Source organism: Panicum virgatum, chromosome 7N (assembly GCF_016808335.1).
Source record: "Panicum virgatum strain AP13 chromosome 7N, P.virgatum_v5, whole genome shotgun sequence".
In the NCBI taxonomy this organism is placed as follows: domain Eukaryota; kingdom Viridiplantae; phylum Streptophyta; class Magnoliopsida; order Poales; family Poaceae; genus Panicum; species Panicum virgatum.
This window is the reverse complement of record NC_053151.1, coordinates 35721746-35739693: the sequence shown is the minus strand read 5'-3', so window position 1 is coordinate 35739693 and position 17948 is coordinate 35721746. Positions and strand designations below refer to the sequence as shown.

General features: G+C 46.6%; 1 protein-coding gene across 1 annotated transcript; it reads right to left on the bottom strand.

Moving 5' to 3' along the window:
• Nucleotides 1-883: 883 nt before the first annotated feature.
• On the bottom strand, nucleotides 884-6395 carry LOC120683759 (indole-2-monooxygenase-like). Its single transcript, XM_039965836.1, has 3 exons — nucleotides 5812-6395; nucleotides 1863-2292; nucleotides 884-1731 (listed from the first exon to the last, which is right to left on the bottom strand). Exons 1-3 carry the CDS (start codon nucleotides 6348-6350, stop codon nucleotides 1111-1113), a joined length of 1590 nt encoding a protein of 529 aa, XP_039821770.1. The 5' UTR covers nucleotides 6351-6395; the 3' UTR covers nucleotides 884-1110.
• Nucleotides 6396-17948: the final 11553 nt, after the last annotated feature.

Below are 17948 nucleotides of genomic sequence, written 5' to 3'. Positions count from 1 at the left end.
CTTTAACTCTGTTGCTGCCTGCTATAATTAATTGTAGCTACTTTGGTTGATGCCACCTTGCACAGATCGTTCACTGAATATGAGAGTTTCATCAACAAAGATGCTTTGTTTTAATAAATTTTATTACTTAACTCATCCCCGTATATTCATGATGACCTATGGACGAATATGCAAACATGAGAGTACCTTTGCAGGGGGGGTTTGTTACGCTGACGCCGCAACGTATGGAGAGGCTGAGAGCTTCGAGCAATCTGATGATCAATGCTTTCAAGATCTCCGGCGAGGTGCAGAGATCGCAGAGGCAAGTTCTGGATCTTCGGCGGCGAGCCGTAGAGATCGCAGAGGCGAGCCACGGTGTGGAATTCCAGCGGCAAATCCTGATGTTGGCGATGATGCAGGCCTGCAATGCAAAGGGCAAGGCTAGATCCGATTTGCTACGGGTAATGGTTGGAGAATTCACGTTTCTCCGCGGGATATGATTTCTAGTTGGAAACGGCAATCAAAGGGAGTTTGTCTCCTTTCAGATTTCTATAAGGGGTATTTTTGACTAACTTTATTATAATGGCAGTAGTGGGTAATTTAAATTTCTCTTATTTTCTCCGATTAACGTGGGAATTTCTAGACCTTGAGAGCGATCATGGAGGCTCCGTTTGTTGGCCAAATAATAAGATAATAGATAGGGTGACACATGCTTTGGCAGCGCAAGGTTGTAAGTATCCTCAAAACGCAGTCCTGCTTTGGGATAGCACACCCCCAGGGGTAGAGGGCCTGGTGGCCAGTGATGATCTCATTGAGCCTCTAAGTTAATGGAATGAAAATTCCTGCAAAAAAAAAGCTCTAGCATCTCAAGAGAACTTCCTTACAATAAAAAAAAACTTGGACGTATATTTAAGGATGGCTGGTGCACTTCGTTACTATGTACAATATAATACAACCAATCATCTTACATATTCTACTATATCCATTCCACGGCCATGCAACATTTATTCTAGTGCTTCCATGTAACGTACTCCCTCGGTCTTGAGTTATCGGTTGTTTTGATTTTTTTTAGGTAGATGAAATTGAAATGATTAATAATTTGTGATGGGGGGAGAGTACATATATATGAATCTATACACGTAATTTTGGGACCAAGAGAAGCTTGTGTTTTCGGTTGACTACTAGCCCAAACACTTCGGACATATCGATGTCACCTCTCTTCTTCCCCTCCGGCACCTCCCAGTCGAAACGATGCACAAGGTTCGCCAACATCAGCTCTACCGAGGCTATCCCGAAGTTCACCCCAGCGCACATCCTCCGTCCAGACCCAAAAGGCAAGAACTGGAAATCGCTCCCCTTGAAGTTAACGTGCGCAGCACCGCCGTCACCGATAAACCTCTCGGGGATGAACTCCTCAGCATCCTCCCAGTAGCGTGCGTCCCTGCCGATCGCCCAGGAGTTGACCAGGACCCGTAACCCAGCAGGGACCGTGTGACCGTCGATGCTGCAGCTGGCCACGGAGAAGTGTGGAAGGAGAGGCACCACGGGGTGGAGCCGGAGCGACTCTTTTATGACGGCGCTCAGGTAGGTCATGTCGGTCAGGTCTGCTTCGCTGACAAGTTGTAGCCCCTCAGGGACGCTGCTGTTCACCTCAGCTTGAAGCTTCTCCATCAGGTGCGGCCTCCGCATGAGCTCGGCCATGGTGAAGTCGAGCACCGAAGACGCTGTCCCTATTCCTGCAAAAAAGATGTCCTGCACTCGAAGCTCGAGAAAGATCAGATCGCTGGCAAAAATTTGCAGAGTATTAACCGAGGCGGTTCAAAGATTGCAGTTAATATTCTTTTTTGTAGTAGTGGAAGTTGGTAGCTAGGATTTGTACTCACAAGCAGGATAGCTTTCATCTGCTCGCTGGTGAGGCCGTACTCCTGTCTAACGGACAGCACGACATGGATAAAATCATCGTCATCTTCCGACGAATCACTCGCCGCCACGGCCACATACTTCCTCTCATGGTCCTCGATCAGGCTGTCCAGCAGTTCGTCCCACCTCCTCCTCACTCTCTCGGATTTGGCACGGACCGCCTTGCTGAGCACCCCGAAGCGAGCCAGGAACGGGAAGAACTCCTCGACGTTGAAACCGCCCAGCAGCTGCGAGGTGTCCTCGATGAGCTCCCGTAGCAGCTTGTTCCGGCCTTGGCTCCGGAAGGACTTGCCCATCACGGCGCGGCAGGCCAGGTCGTTGATGTACGAGCCGAGCAGGTCGCTCATGTCCACCGCCGCACCGGCCGCCGCCGCTTCGCCGATCTTGTCCGTACTAGAGATAAGCTTATCTCTAGTATTCAAGGTAACCTGCCCATTTATTGTCCTTCTTCACTGCATAATTCTCATCATGTTCTTGTTGGCAATGGATCCTCTCTCCCAATTCATGGCACTGGTACTACCTCCCTTCATTCACCCAATGCTCAATTTCTTTTACGCAATGTCTTACATACTCCTTCTATTATCAAAAACCTCATATCTGTTCACAAATTTACCAAAGACAACTCCTGTTCTGTTGAATTTGATCTCAATGGCTTTTCTGTAAAGGATCTTCACACCAAGAAAGAGATTCTGAGATCCAGTAGCAGCGGCGACCTCTACTCATTCCACTCCAGACAGCACACCTCCAAGTTTGCCCTTGCAGCATGTGCTCCATCATCTGACATTTGGCACAGGCGGCTTGGGCATCTCAGTCATCAGTCACTACAGCATTTGATTTCCCGTTTTTCCTTTCCCTGTAACAATAAAAGTAGTGCATCTTCTGTCTGTGAGGCTTGTCAAAAAGGATGCCATGTTCGGCTCCCATTTTCCAGTTCCTTGTCAATTACTTACTTTCCCTTCCAAATAATACACTGTGATCTTTGGACTTCACCAATTCCAAGTTTCAGTGGATACAAATACTATCTTGTGTTGATTGATGACTACTCCCACTATACTTGGACATTTCCTTTACGTGCAAAGTCTGAAACCCCTTCAGTGCTTAAGAATTTTCATTCCTATGTCCTTACTCAATTCCACCTATCTATACAATGTATCCAGTGTGATAATGGCAAGGAATTTGACAACTCTTCTCTGCGCTCTCTCCTCTCCACGCACGGCATTACATTCCGTCTGTCATGTCCATATACATCTTCACAAAACGGGAAAGCTGAAAGAGGAATACGTACTATCAATGACATCATTCGTACACTTCTCTTCCAAGCCAATTTGTCACCTCAATTTTGGGCAGAGGCTCTCCATACTGCCACATATCTTCTCAACCGCAGACCATCCAAACCTCTTCATCTTGATACACCGTACCAAGCTCTGTTTCATCAGCCTCCACAATACTCTCACCTTCGCATTTTTGGATGCTTATGCTACCCAAATCTCCTCCCTACAACACCCCACAAGCTAGCACCACGGAGCACACCCTGTATATTTCTTGGTTATCCACCTGAGCACAAGGGCTATAAGTTCTTAGATCTTACCACCAAGAAAATCATCCTTTCCAGACATGTCATTTTTTATGAAACCCAGTTCCCATATTCCTCCTCTCAGGCCACAGCTATGCCCTCCGCACCAAATTCGGCGCAATCCATCTCGGATCTGTTGCCTGGACCACCTGCGCCGCGTCCGATCGTTGAGCTCAGCGCGCATCCTCCGCCAGCCACTACGCGCACGCCAACAAGCCCGGCCGCGATTCCCTCGCCAATCATTGCGCCATCATCGCCCGCCTCTTCTGCACCCAGGTCTCCACCATCTTCAGCTCCAGCACACCCCACGCCACCTTCTGTCCAGGGCTCTGACCCCGGGAACGCGCCTCCAACCTCTTCCTCGCTTCGCTACAGACACCCAACCCAGTCCTCCCTCCATCACATGCAAACCAGAGCGCGCCATGGCATTGTTGTGCCTAAGCGGCACTTCAATCTTTCTGCCTCCACCTCTCCCATATCTCCAATTCCAGCAAACTATCGTGCAGCATTAAAGGATCCTAATTGGCATCAAGCCATGATCGAAGAATATAATGCCTTGAAGAACAACAATACTTGATGTCTTGTTCCTTGTCCTGCAGGTGCTAATGTGATCACAGGGAAGTGGATTTTTCGCCACAAACACAACTCTGATGGGAGTATCGCTCGGTACAAAGCTCGCTGGGTGGTAAGAGGGTTCAATCAACAATTTGGCATTGACTACAGTGACACATTCAGTCCAGTAATTAAACCAGCGACAGTGCGTGTGGTGCTCAGCATTGCTGTGTCTTCTTCTTGGCCCATCCATCAACTCGACGTCAAAAACGCCTTCCTCCATGGTAATTTATCTGAAACTGTTTATTGCACACAACCCTCTGGTTTTGTTGATTCCACCAATCCGAACCTTGTGTGCAAGTTGAACAAATCTCTATACGGTCTTAAACAAGCACCACGCACTTGGTTTCTCCGGTTCACCTCCTTTCTAACCTCTCTTGGATTTCATGCCTCTAAAGCCGATTCATCCCTGTTCATTCTCCACAACAAAACAGACACAGCATACCTGTTACTATATGTCGATGACATTATTCTCACTGCCAACTCCTCATCATTTTTATCCTCCATCATCCACAAGCTTCGCCATGAGTTCTCCATGACTGACCTTGGTTCACTAGAGCATTTTCTAGGCATCCAAGTGTCCCGCACATCTCAAGGCCTGCTTCTTTCTCAAGAACAATACGCCCTTGAAGTCCTTGAACGTGCTAACATGTCAGCTTGCAACCCTTGTGCTACTCCGATTGACACAAAATCAAAACTCTCTGCTTCCGTTGGCAAGCCTGTCTCTGATCCGACAGAATTCAGAAGCTTGGCAGGGGCTCTACAATACCTCACTATTACTCGCCCGGATATTAGTTATGTTGTGCAACAAATCTGCTTATTCATGCATGATCCAAGAGAACCACACCTTCAATTGCTGAAACGTGTGCTCCGGTATATTCGAGGAACCTTACAGTTTGGTCTGCACATTCGTCGATCCCTCGCCAATGACATTGTGGCATACTCTGATGCCGATTGGGCGGGATGTCCTGACACAAGACGATCTACATCTGGGTACTGTGTTTATTTTGGTGACAACTTGGTGGCATGGTCATCTAAACGGCAACATACAGTATCTAGATCAAGTGCGGAAGCTGAATACAGAGGCATTGCAAATGCTGTCTCTGAATCATGTTGGTTGCGGCAGCTATTACTGGAATTGGGACGTCCACCACGACGAGCTACCATTGTATATTGTGACAATGTCAGTGCCATGTACATGTCATCTAATCCCGTTCAACACCAGCGCACAAAGCATGTGGAGATAGACTTGCACTTCGTCCGTGACAAGGTGCAGCTAGGTGAAGTCAAGGTGTTGCATGTTCCCTCTCAGGTTCAATTCGCAGATATTTTTACAAAGGGACTTCCTCATGTCTTGTTTAGCGATTTTAGAACCAGCCTGAACGTGCAGCCCCGTCCAGGCTGAGGGGGGCTACTAGAGATAAGCTTTCTGTTGTAATCCTTTGTACCGTTGTAATCCTGGACGTGGTCAGATGGCATGCCGAGTCCTTAGGATCTCCACGTTTGTAGTGGAGTCGCGGTTCTGTTAGTGACTAGCGAGTGCCACGGAGCACCGCTCATGTATATGTACAATTGCCTATTTAAGGCTCTGAATGGAAAATGCAAGGTGTGGCGTTTCCTCACTTTCAGTCCGTCACAAAACTCACCTGCGTGCGTGTCATCGCAGTATATATAAACTACTTTTTGTTGGAAATAATATAATGCCACATCACTGGATCTAAATTGACGGTAGTTTTACCTCCTCGCGGGCAAGGCGTAACGACTGCACCCTCTTGACGATGAGCATGTGCGTGGTGACGAGCTTCCTCGCCTGACGCCAGTACTCGCCGTACGGCGTGAAGCCGATGTCGGACGGGCCGTAGAGGACGATCTCGGCGACCAGAGAGCGCGGCCGGGACGCGAACACGAGGTCGTGCGTGCGCAGCACCGCCTCGGCGGCCCTCGGCGACGACACGACGAGGAGCGGCATGGCGCCGAGGCGGAGCAGCATGAGGTCGCCGTAGCCGTGCTTCCTGGCGAGGTTCCTGAGGGAGACGTGCGGGAGCGAGCCGACGAGGTGGAGGTGCCCGAGGACGGGCAGCGCCGGGGGGGAAGGCGGCAGGTGGTTATCTGATGCCTGCTGCCTCGGCCTCCCTCTCTTGGCACTGAACGTGGACAGCGAGTAGCATACGAGCAAGAGGAAGAGAGGAACAAGTAGCACAAGCCATGATCGTGGAGTCCTCAGCTCAAGCATGAACTGCTGTGCCAAGCTTGCCATGGCAGACATGGTGGCAGTGCCCTCGCAGTTTGAGGACCTCGAATGGATAGTGAATGATAATGCCTGGCATTTTGATGGTTAACATATATAGCTTCCAACGTTTATAATTTCCACACACATGCGTCATTGCCGTATGACAGGTCAAATATTGCAGAGTTTAGATTTGTGTAGCAAACTAGCAATGGTGTATCATTTTAAGTGCTTCTTACGCTTCTTTTTTAGTGGGACACAAATTTGGTTCTTGTGTAGGCTTTTAGAACTAACAAGCTGTTTAAGCCACCAGGATTAGCTTTGAGTGGGGTTTGGGCCACCAACAAAACAATTTTGTCTTACGAGGAGAAAAGAAGAGCTTCTTTTTTAACGAACAACACCTGATTATAGTACTAAAATTTGGCTTATAAGGTGCATTTGCTTTGCGAAACAAAAATCTCTCTGCAGTTTTCTTGCCTTCTTTCCTCTCCTCCTTATCATAAAATTTATACATAATACCGTGTGAAATGACCTATATATGAGAAAGCTAGCGTGTACTAATGTATATGTATCTTTGGACTCACTATAGTCCTTGGAGATTAAGGAGTGAAATTTCTGGACCAATGAGTTTATAAACAGTGGACGACTTTAATCGATTATTCTGGACCAATGCAAGAAGCCCCAGCATAGCAATAAAAAGGTTATGCTACGGCAGGTAGAGACCATTCTGGACAATCCACTCAACATCAAGTCATTGATCATGTCTACTGTTTTTAACAGGAGGATTGACTTTTGTATTGAATTCCCAATATGCCTCATGACCATTTCGGATTTTTTTTAAATTATGTTAGAGGACTCGTAGCACTGATATGATTCAACTAGATTTGAAGTAATCAGGGATGGTGGTGACACTAACTACCAGCTGAGCAAACAGTACCCATTCGTGGACCAATCAATGCAATAATGCAAGCAAACATGTGTGGTCACACCACCCTGTTCCATTTTTTTTTCTAAAAATAGAAACCGGAATGGTCCAGGCTTTTTTTTTTGAAACTTTGCGGGAGCACTGCTATGTCATTTAAGAAAGAGGAAGCATGCAAGTTCTTACAGTGGAGATATTACATAAATTAGCAAGGTCTCAAACTCAGTAACAGAAAAGAAAAACTTAAACATTAGTAAAAGATAACTCTGGCCTTCCACAAGCAAGTTTTCTGGCCGTCATCTCCAATTTGATCTCCTGAAGAACATCAACCGGTGTGAGTGTTTTGCTGTCAAAGACTCTCTTGTTACGTGCTTTCCATATGTTCCAAGAAGTGTAGATAAGCAGTGAAGCCTTTATTCTTCTTAAGTTTTTTGGAAGATGAGCGAGGGCCCGCTCCCACCAGCTCATCAGCTCGATCGTCACCTGGTTGAGGAACCGTGATGAGGTTGACCGTCCATTGGACAACCTGTTGCCAGACCTGTCGTGCGAAACTACAATGGAGAATGAGATGTGCCGGCGTTTCACTCTCTTGATCACACATGACACAAACTGAACTGCAGGGACATCCTCTGACGGTTAAGTTATCTGCAGTCAGAATTCGGCTCTGAATTAGTAACCAGGCAAAGAATTTGTGCTTGCCCTCAGCCTCAGCTTTCCATATGAAATCCCCTCTAAACGGACTGTATGCCCCCATTAAACTGCGCTAAGTAAGCTGACTTAGAAGTGTAATCCCCATGTGTAGTCCAATTCCACTTGATTTGATCTTCTGAATTTAAAAGCTGAACATTGTGAACATGATCCCAAAGTTCCACAAACTGGGCCATCTCATCAACTGTCTCCATACGCCACAACCCCCTTGTCCAACTTTGATTTTGTAGCTCCTCTTTGACTGATCTATTTTTCCTCCATGCCAAACGGTAAAGGTCAGGATACAAATCCATTGGCGCCTTGCCATGTAACCAAGAAGACTGCCAGAAACTTGCTTTGAGCCCATCACCAATGGTTACCGTGGTGGATGCTCTGAAAAGTTGTCTGTCAATGGCATCAATGGGTGGTTCAGTCCCCACCCAGGGCCTATCCGGCTCAGTCCACTGGAACCAAAGCCATCTCAACCTGAATGCCCTGCTGAACAGGTCAAGGTCAAGAATGCCCAGCCCTCCAAGTTTTTTTGGTCTCCTTGTAGTTGGCCAATTAACAAGGCAATGGCCTCCCTTATAAGTACTTGTGCCCTTCCACAGAAAACCTCTTCTGAATTTATCAATAGCTTTGATGGCCCATTTTTGAAGCTTGAACACAGTCAGAAAGTATGTAGGCAATGCCGACAGTACTGAATTTACTAACTTAAGACTTATTCAAGAATCTGCCCTTCCACACAGCTAACTTCTTGCCTACTTTATCAATGAGAGGTTGAACCTCCACTCTCTTGAGCTGCCTTAGACTCAGAGGTAAACCCAAGTACTTGCAAGGAAAATTGTTAATAGGTCACTGAAAAGCTTGCATGATGAGCTGGAGATCCAATCCATCACAACTTATTGGATAAACTGCACTCTTATCAATATTTGTGTGCAGACCAGAAGCATCCCCAAAGGAATTCAGGATGTTTTTGACAACACTGATCTCATCAGAAATTGGGTTCACAAAAATAGTTGCATCATCTGCATAAAGACTCACTCTCAGCTCTGCTTTTGAACTACACAGAGGAGATAAGAGTCCTTGTTTAGTGGCCTTTTGGAGCATCAGTTGGAGAGGTTCCATTGCCAGGATAAACAACATGGGTGATAGAGGATCCCCCTGTCTGAACCCAATTGTATGCTTGAACCATTTGCCTCTGATCCCATTTACTAGCACTGAGGAGGCAGACTTGCCAAGAAGAATTGTTACCCAAGCTTTCCATCTATTCCCAAAATCATACTGATCCAGAACCTCTTGCAGGTAGTCCCATTTCACTGAGTCAAAAGCTTTGGCAATATCCAATTTCAGAAATAAAGTTGGTTTTTTGGTCTTGTGCAGCTCTCTAATTAAGTTCTGAGTGTACAGAAAATTGTCATGGATACTCCTTTTCTTGATAAATCCACTTTGTGCCCTATACACCAATTGATTCAGCTCAGCAGCTAATCTTACTGACATACTCTTGGAGATCAGTTTTGTGAAGCTGTGTGACAAACTAATAGGCCTGTAATCTCCAATAACAGTTGCCTCATCTTTCTTTGGAAGCAGCACCACATGTGCAGTGTTAAGGAAGTAGAAATTTTGATCATGATTTGTGTAGAAGAAATTGACAGCTGCTATTATGTCATGTTTAATGATATTCCAACAAGACTTGTAAAAAACCCCCCAATAAACCCATCAGGACCTGGTGCCTTGTCTGACTGCATCTGCTGCACCACATTTTGAATTTCTTCCTCAGAAAACTCATGTTCAAGGTGTTGCAACTGTCTTCTGTTGAGCTGAATATTGTTCCAATCAATAGTGAACTCCCTGGTCAAGGATTGACCAAGCTGCTACTGGAAATGCTGATACACACATTCTTCCTTTTCTTGCTGTGTGTGTTTAATGGTACCATTACTGTTCAGATACTTGATGAAATTTGTCTTCCTTCGGCCATTGGCATACAAGTAGAACAATTTAGAATTTGCCTCTGCAGCCCTTATGGCAGACAACCTGGACTGTTGCTTTAACCTTAATTTTTCCACAGCAGTAAGGCCTAAGATTCTGCCCTTGAGGTCATGCCTTAGCAGCACTTCAGACTCACTCAACTGCCTAAACTCCTGCACAATATCTAGTATTGCAACCAATTGCTTAGCAGCACACAAAAGCAATTTAGAATTGCCAAGAGATTTCTTTGCCCACTTTCTCAACTCCTTTGCAGTTCTGGTCAGTTTGATATGAAGCCTTAAATAAGGATTAAAGAAATTGACTTGGTCTTCCCAGGCCTGCTGAACCATCTCCATGAAATCTGGAAGACTTGGCCAGAAAGATTCAAATCTGAACCCCCTAAAAGTGTTGACCAGTGTAGCCCCTATTAGGAGCAATGGACTATGATCAGAAACAGAAGAGGAAAGTGCCTCCAGGACTGAGTTTGGTAACATCATCTCCCACTCCACTATGCAGAAAGCCCGATCAATACGTGTTTGTGTGGTATTATTGGACCAAGTGAACTTCCTCCCTTTCAAACTCAATTCCTTGAGCTCAAGGAAATTGACAGTATTCCTGAATTCAGACATTAATCTCCCGTTAAGGTTCTCATTGCTCTTATCAGCAGCTTGTAAAATGAGATTAAAGTCTCCCAACAATAGCCATCTATTCCCAACAATTTGTTTGATTGCCCTTAACTCTGCCAGAAACTGCACTTTGTCCTGATCACTCTGCGGCCCATAGACCACAGTTAACCACCACTCAGACAAACATTGTGTGGATTGCAACTAATAGTGACTGAATGGGTATGAGTTTGTGCAACAGTGATTGAGTAATAATCTTCACCACAGCCAAAAGAACTCCCGCACGAGTATCTTGAGCAGGTAGAAAACACAAAGTGATTGCTGAACCGAGCACCCAGTACTTCAGTAACATCTGCAAGTTGGAAGACTTCCAATTTTGTCTCCTGTAAAGCTGCAATTGTACATCTAGTTTCATTGACCAAGTCCCTTACCACCTGCCTTCTTGCTCGATTGTTCAATCCTCTCACATTCCAATTCAGAACCAAGCATTTTTGTTCATTCATAAGGAAAACAAGAACAGCACTCCAGCTGGAAACTTAAAGTTGACAAGGACACTGAAACCTGCCCACTGAACTGAACTTGGACACTGAACACTGAACTTAAACTGCACTCAGAACACTGGGAATAACAAAGAATGAACACCGAGACTAGATGGAGTAGCAATGAGAAGACTGAACCCAGAACACAGGCCCGTGGACGCTGGACAACACCAACAGGCACAGTACAAACTGTCAAAGGACATAGACAAAGCCGACAAAGGTGACACTGAACATTCACAGAAACAGACATGGGGCACAAACACACACACACACACAGGGAGGGCAGACTACTCCCAACTAAGCTTCTGCATGAATGACCAAGGCACCGAGATTGTCAGTGCCCTCGTTCAAAGGAATGCCAAAGACCTCCCTGTAATTGTGCCCTGAGAACCTTTCCTTAGCCTCCTGATATGGCTGCTGATCATGCTGCAGCACTCCACACTGAGTCTATGCACAACGATAGTTCTAGTGTTTGCTACGATTATCCTCTTCGCCATACTTAGTCACTTGCATATATTGGCTGCCCCGCCCTGGTGTCTTCCATGATTGCCCCCGTCTCTATGTGCGCAAAGCAAGAATGCATATATTGGCTGCCCCGCCCTGGTGCCTTCCATGATTGCCCCCGTCTCTATGTGCGCAAAGCAAGAAGGCCAGCGAGCACGTCGTCTTGAGATGGGAATATGGGATTCACCGCAAAGCACTTGTAATATTTCTAGTTTGTAAGAGCATATCCAGCAATAGTCCTTACTTGGTTGAGTAGAGGCCGGATCTAACTTTTTGAGTTTAAATTTTATATTCAACTCCAGCAATAATTCTTACATTTCAGCTCCTACATACTTTAACTATGATATATGGGATCCACTTGTTACTGGGCTAGCTCTTTTTTTTTCTCCACGCCTTTTTCTCTTCCCGTGCTCCTCTGCTTCTCTCCTTGGCCACCGCCTTCTATCTCCCAGCCAAGAGAACGACGGTGCAGCTCCCTAGCCATCCCCATCCAGCTCCGGGCTGTCGCGCCTTCCCCTGGATGAAGGCGGCGGCATAGTCTCGCTTGTCCCTGGAGCCGAAGCTCTGCCTCTTTCCCCTTCGCCTCCTTCCACATCAGTGGGCGACGAGTTTCGTTGACCTCATCCGACCAGCGAGGAAGGGGTAAGAATCGACGACAGAAGGAGTTAGGCCATCGATTTGGAGGTGAAGAGGGTGCATTGGCGTCATGAGCATGGGCGGCGGCGCTCCCTCAAAGCAGAGGAGGGGGTGCGGCAGCCGGTAAGGGACCCCGAGCTCGGGCGGCAGTGGAGGAGCTCAGGGTCCCCGGCGCCCCCTCCTCCTATGTTGCAGCTTGGCCGACGGTGGTGGAACTTTGCTTTGTTGGCGGCGGATTCGAGCCAGTCTCCCCTCCCTTTCATCATGGTCCATTTCCTCCCCCTCCCCCCCCTCTCTCTCTCTCTTTCCTCAATCGAATCCGCGGCACAGCATGCTCGAGCTTCAAATCTGGTAAGCTCGAAGTGGCGGTTTGAGCTCGAGGGAAGCGGCGGAAGGGGTGAGTGCATGCCTCCTCCTCGTGTGCTCTTTCTTGCCTCCGATTTGTAGTGAGGCGCTCCTCACAAGTGCTCGCATAGCTCCGGACGGCTACGGCTGCGGGGGCCCGAGCACATGTAGGTGGCCCGAGCGCCTCCAGCAATCGTGGTGCGGGCCGAGCAGCTCCAGCACCAAGGTGAAGACGAAGAGGACCGAGTTCCTGTGCAGCCGCTACTTCGACTGCAACCTAAGCAGTCGCGGGAGCAGAGGGAACACTGTGCATACTGTAGCAACACTGTTCATCACCATTCAATAGGCACTGTTTATCACTGTAGCATCAGATCTGTTCCGTTCGCGGGAAAAATGGATGGCTCAGATCGCGTGCAGTCTTTAAGTTGCAGTCGCTGAAGCGACTGCATTTGATCTGCGTCGAGACGAAGAAAAGCGCCCAATGGCCGAGTAGGGCCTCGCTACTGGTCCATGGGAGAAGGGGTTTGAATGGGGAAAGTAGGGACCTCCCTAGAGTAAAGATTCAAGTAGGAGTTTTGCTGGAGTATTGTTTTGCTCTTAGTCCCTACTTTTTAAGTAGAGGTCTGAGTAGAGCCTTTGCTTTGTTGGAGATGCTCTAAATTGTTCGAATATGTCTTGCCCACTACTCACGGGAAACTTAGAGGCATGAGGGTTTTAGTAGTGTATGAAAAATGCTGACCTTAAGCACGTTAAGGTCGACCTCAAACACTATGTGCATCGGCCGTAAGGGGGTTGTAAGCAGAAAAAGCTTGAGGACCAACTCAAGCTAAAGACCCGGTCTCAAGTATTAAACAATTGATTTCACTGGATGGAGAGCATGGGTGCAGGCGCAGAAAAAGAAATAAGAAAGGGGAACGATGCCGATTACAAGGAGATGGAGCGCTTGTTCGGTTGGCTGGCCGACCAGCCCAGCCGCCGCTGGTTTCTCACAGAACCAGTGCCAGCCCAATCGTCGGCCCAGCCGCCTGCCAAGTCTTCCGGCCAACCGAATAGAAGGGGAGGGGATCGAGAACTTTTTTATTTTATTAGGATGGAGCCCACAGCTAAAGATGATCATGCGAGTCTCATACATAAGAAAACATATCCTATTTTTCTGTAGGACCCACCTTAAGATCACTCTCGACCTCATACACTTGTGATGCCCTAAGGACATTTTCAAGTGTGATCTCAGTCGATCTTCGTTGCTTGCTGTAATATTTAGTAATTTTTCATGGTCTTTCACAAATTAATATAATCTTCCGCAAAAGAGTACTCCCTCCCGTAAAAAAAAAGACATGACGTTTCAGACCAGCCAAACGTTCCAATCAAAAAATATTCTTGATTGGAGGTATAACGTATAGCCAACGGCTGCCTCCGTCAGGGGATTTGGAGCGAGAGAGACCGGATTGGCATGTTATATCCGTCGGTGGGTTTCTATCGGAGACAAACAATTTGCACGGCAATAGCCATACGTTGGGTAGAGGCTAAGGCCAAGGCCATGTGCGTGCATCAGCGAGAAGATGGAGACTGGCAGGGGGCAGGGGCCAGGGGCCAGGGGCGCAGTCAAACGAGTTTCGATCGATCGGCAACTAGTAGTAGGCAACGATGAATTCCCCAAGAACCATGGTCCACGTCCATGGCAGTCACAGCAGGAATCTTGAGCCGAGAGGGATTATTGGCAGAGCAATTGCGCATGCATGCAGCTGGACATGGCGTGCACCAGTGGCGGGGAGATCTGCCATGCCGGCCGCTTGGGAGGCAAAACTGCTACGAAGCAAGGAACGGAGTCCCCTGGACAACCAACAATCACACTGGGCTGCTAGTCTGAAGCGCATCTAGGCCGATAGATGCTAATGGTAAGTTTCAGTGATTAATGACAACCGTATGCGACTAATATATATTTTGAAGGAAATATTAATGATTAGTTAAGTCTCATATGGAATGTGAAAAGAGACTCCTCAATTCAGAACAACCATATGTGACAAGGACTCAATTTCAAAGATTAAGGACCTTTCTAGACTCAAGTGTCACAAGGAGATGAAGGACACTTAATTTAGCTAGGGTTTATAGTTTTTAGTTCTTGACCGTACTATTAAGAGGGGTTCATGAGTTAGTAGCTTGATCAAAATAAAGTTGGCTTTAGAAATCTTGCACACTCGCTCAAAATCAGCCCAAGATGGTCAATAGAAGTTAACACAACACTTGGAAGAAGAAACAATCGAAGTTACATTCAAATCCAAGTCAATTCAGCTGAAAACAAAGAAAAACAGCAGCACCGGTTGAACCGGTGCCCTAGCGTCGGAGCATCCGATGCTTGGCGGAAGGACCGATGCCCTGTCGGTCTATCTTCTCTAGTGCAGGCAGAAATCAAGTCAAAAACTCTATAGCACCGGTTGAACCGATGGTCCCAAGAAAATCACCGGTGCATTAGATGTACTTTGTTCCAGAGAGCATGTTTTGGTGGACTTCAACTTCTTTTCAGCACCGGCTGAACCGACGCTTCAGAATCAAAGCACCGGTGCATTGGATGTACCTTGTTCCAAAACGCTTGTTTGAGTTTATCAGTGAACCTCTTCAGCACCGGTTGAACCGATGCCCCTACGGAGTATGCACCGGTGCAAATGACGCAAGCGTGGATACTGTGTCAGAACTCCAACGGCTACTAATTGGACACAGAGAGACCGGTTGAACCGATGCTTATACTTTCTATCCCGTCGGTTCTTCCGGTGGTCACGGTTTTTTCTGCAGTGAACTTCCAACGGCTATGTGACCTCCTCCACTCTATATAAGGGCACCCCATGGCTCATTTCAGTTGCCTTTGACACCCTGAATACTTGAGGCCACCCTTGAGAAGAAGAGAAAGTGCTTTGAGCAAACAAGAGAAGATCTAGTACTTTGTTTGTGCTTCAACCTTGAAGAATCCATCCTTTGCAAGTGTAGCAAGTGTGCTTGAGCTAGGGCCAACTGAGTGTAGGTCAAGTGAAGGCTTAGGAGCTTATTACTCTTGGTGTTTGACGGCACCTAGCCGGTCTTGGTGATCGGGAGGTTCTTGGTGAGCTCTTGGAGTTTGTGAGAGCCCCAAGACAAGAAGATTGTACACGGTGTGAAGCTCACCGTTCCGGAGATGGAGAAGGAGCATTCTTAGTGATCACTTGCTTCTTGGTGAAGCAAGGGAGTTATACCCTTTGTGTGGGTGCTCCAACGTGGATTAGGGGGGAGCGTCAACTCCTCGATACCACGGGAAAAAATTCGGTTGTCTCGTGTCCCTTACTTTTATTTCAAGCAATTAAATTCTTTCGTTGTTATTCTTACTTTTGATTGCTTGTAGTTTGACTATGACAACTTGTCTGGTAGTGTGATCCTTTGCTTAGGTTTGATTTTGCTAGTGTGAAATCTTTAAGACAAAATGATCATGATGATGTACTTACCTACCTAAGGACCTTTTACTAGCATGCTATAGTGACTAGGTTTCAATTTTGTAGATTGGGCAATACTAGTCTAGGTTAAGGACTAGATAGAAATTTGAAAAAATCCCAATTCAACCCCCTTCTTGGGCCACGATCCTTACATAGTCCGAAAGGAATCGGTACTGGCACCCAAGAGAACCTTATACTCTCTAACTAAATTGTAGTACAAAATATAAATTAGATGATGCTATTTAGACATGCAATTATAGTTTATCTAGTGTAAAATTTCCATCCCAAACAAAATTTTCAACCTATAACCAACTCTAACAAAATACTACACTAAGAATGTAATAATCTGTAAAGACGTACAAGTTGCAAGTAAGAAATGCGGATACGTAAATGAGAGGACGAGAGGAATCAAACATTTTGACATAGGGAAAAACAAAGAAAAAGGTTTTCGAGACATTCCATCCATAGGTTTTATTTGCAATCTTTTAAGCACAAGTTTTTTTTCTTTTGCAGAAAATAATATCTTCCTTTCTTGCGGCTATTACGTTGATTCATGCCTGTGTGAAGATGTAACGAAAATTGAAACTATTTTGGATCCCTATACTCAACTGTATGCCATGCTTGGGGAGATGTCTCACGCATCGGGATCTGACTCACGCATCAACTGCCGTGCAAGGTTCACCGTGTTAGCTCGATCTGGAAAGGGATCAGAGGTGGATTTATGCCCGACTCTTGCCGCTTTCAAACAGGGAGGAGGACCGGATCGATCACATCTCGCACGTCACTGACACGTACGCACGGTTAGCGCATTTCCTAATATATCTGGATGTAGGCTTAGACCTTGTTTAGTTGCAGGGTGTAAAATTTTTGAAAGATAATTTTTCTACATTTGAAGTACTAAATATAGACTAATCATAAAATTAATTACAGAACTCGTCTGTAAATCGCGAGACAAATCCAATAAGCCTAATTAATCCATCATTAGAGGTTATTTACTGTAGCATTAATATAATAATTTAGCGTCTAATTACGCCCTAATTAGGTTCATTAGATTCGTCTCGCGATTTACAGACAAACTGTGCAATGCGTTTTTTATTTCGTTTAGATTTAAGTCTTCATGTAAGTGTCCGAATTTTTTTTGGAATTTTGAATTATGCAACTAAAAGGCTTAGTCAAAGCGAACAGTACACACAGCGCATGCTTGGCTTGGCGGTGAGCTGCTGACCTTCACGGCATGACGTGGCATGGCTATGCGGCGTGCGGCGAGGGGCGCGAGGAAGCATTGACTTGGGGTAGCAAGAGCTTCGGCAATCGGGCGCGCGAGCGGGCGGGTGTCCACGCGGCGAGGTGAACCCCGGCGTTGGCGGTGGTAGGCAGGTATGCTGTTCTCGCGCGGCCTTCCACGCATTGAACGCAACCGAGCAAGCTTGGCGACGTCGGACGCGCCGTCAGCGTGCGAAGCCAGCAGCTGGCTGGCCTGTTTGCCTGGGTGCGGGCCTGAAAATGCGGTGGGCTACTTCTGGACGGCTGCTAGGCCGATCGTAGATATTTTGGGCTCGATGGGAATAAGGTTGAAGCGGCCCGGAAGGAGCGGCCCGGGCTAGGATGAAAAAGGTGGACCAACATGAAAAGCTTGGGTCATTTCGGTCCATTTCAAGACTGGGACTGTGGTTTTAGTTTTCTTTTATTTCGGTCCATATATGTACGTATTTTGGAAAGGATTTGGGCAGGCAGAATTCTTGTATGGGTGTGCCATGGAGATTCTGTGCACTCCTCTTTCCAGCCGGCTTCTGTGTAGGTACATGTTTGCTCATCTAAAAGGTCAAGAATTTGTATACAAAATAGCTTGTACTAACATAGAAGGTTCAATTGAGTTCGATCTCGTCGTCAAAGTTGGGAATTTCACAAAAAGGTTCATTATTTTTGTCAGATTCCATAGGTGATTACCATTTTTCTGA

Coding starts and splice junctions, on each gene's coding strand:
- LOC120683759 (XM_039965836.1), bottom strand. CDS start 6,350: ATGTCTGCCATGGCAAGCTTGGCACAGCAGTTCATGCTTGAGCTGAGG. Junction 2,293..5,811: donor CGCGAGGAGGTAAAACTACC/GTCAATTTAGAT, acceptor GCTTATCTCTAG/TACGGACAAGATCGGCGAAG. Junction 1,732..1,862: donor AGATGAAAGCTATCCTGCTT/GTGAGTACAAAT, acceptor CTTCGAGTGCAG/GACATCTTTTTTGCAGGAAT.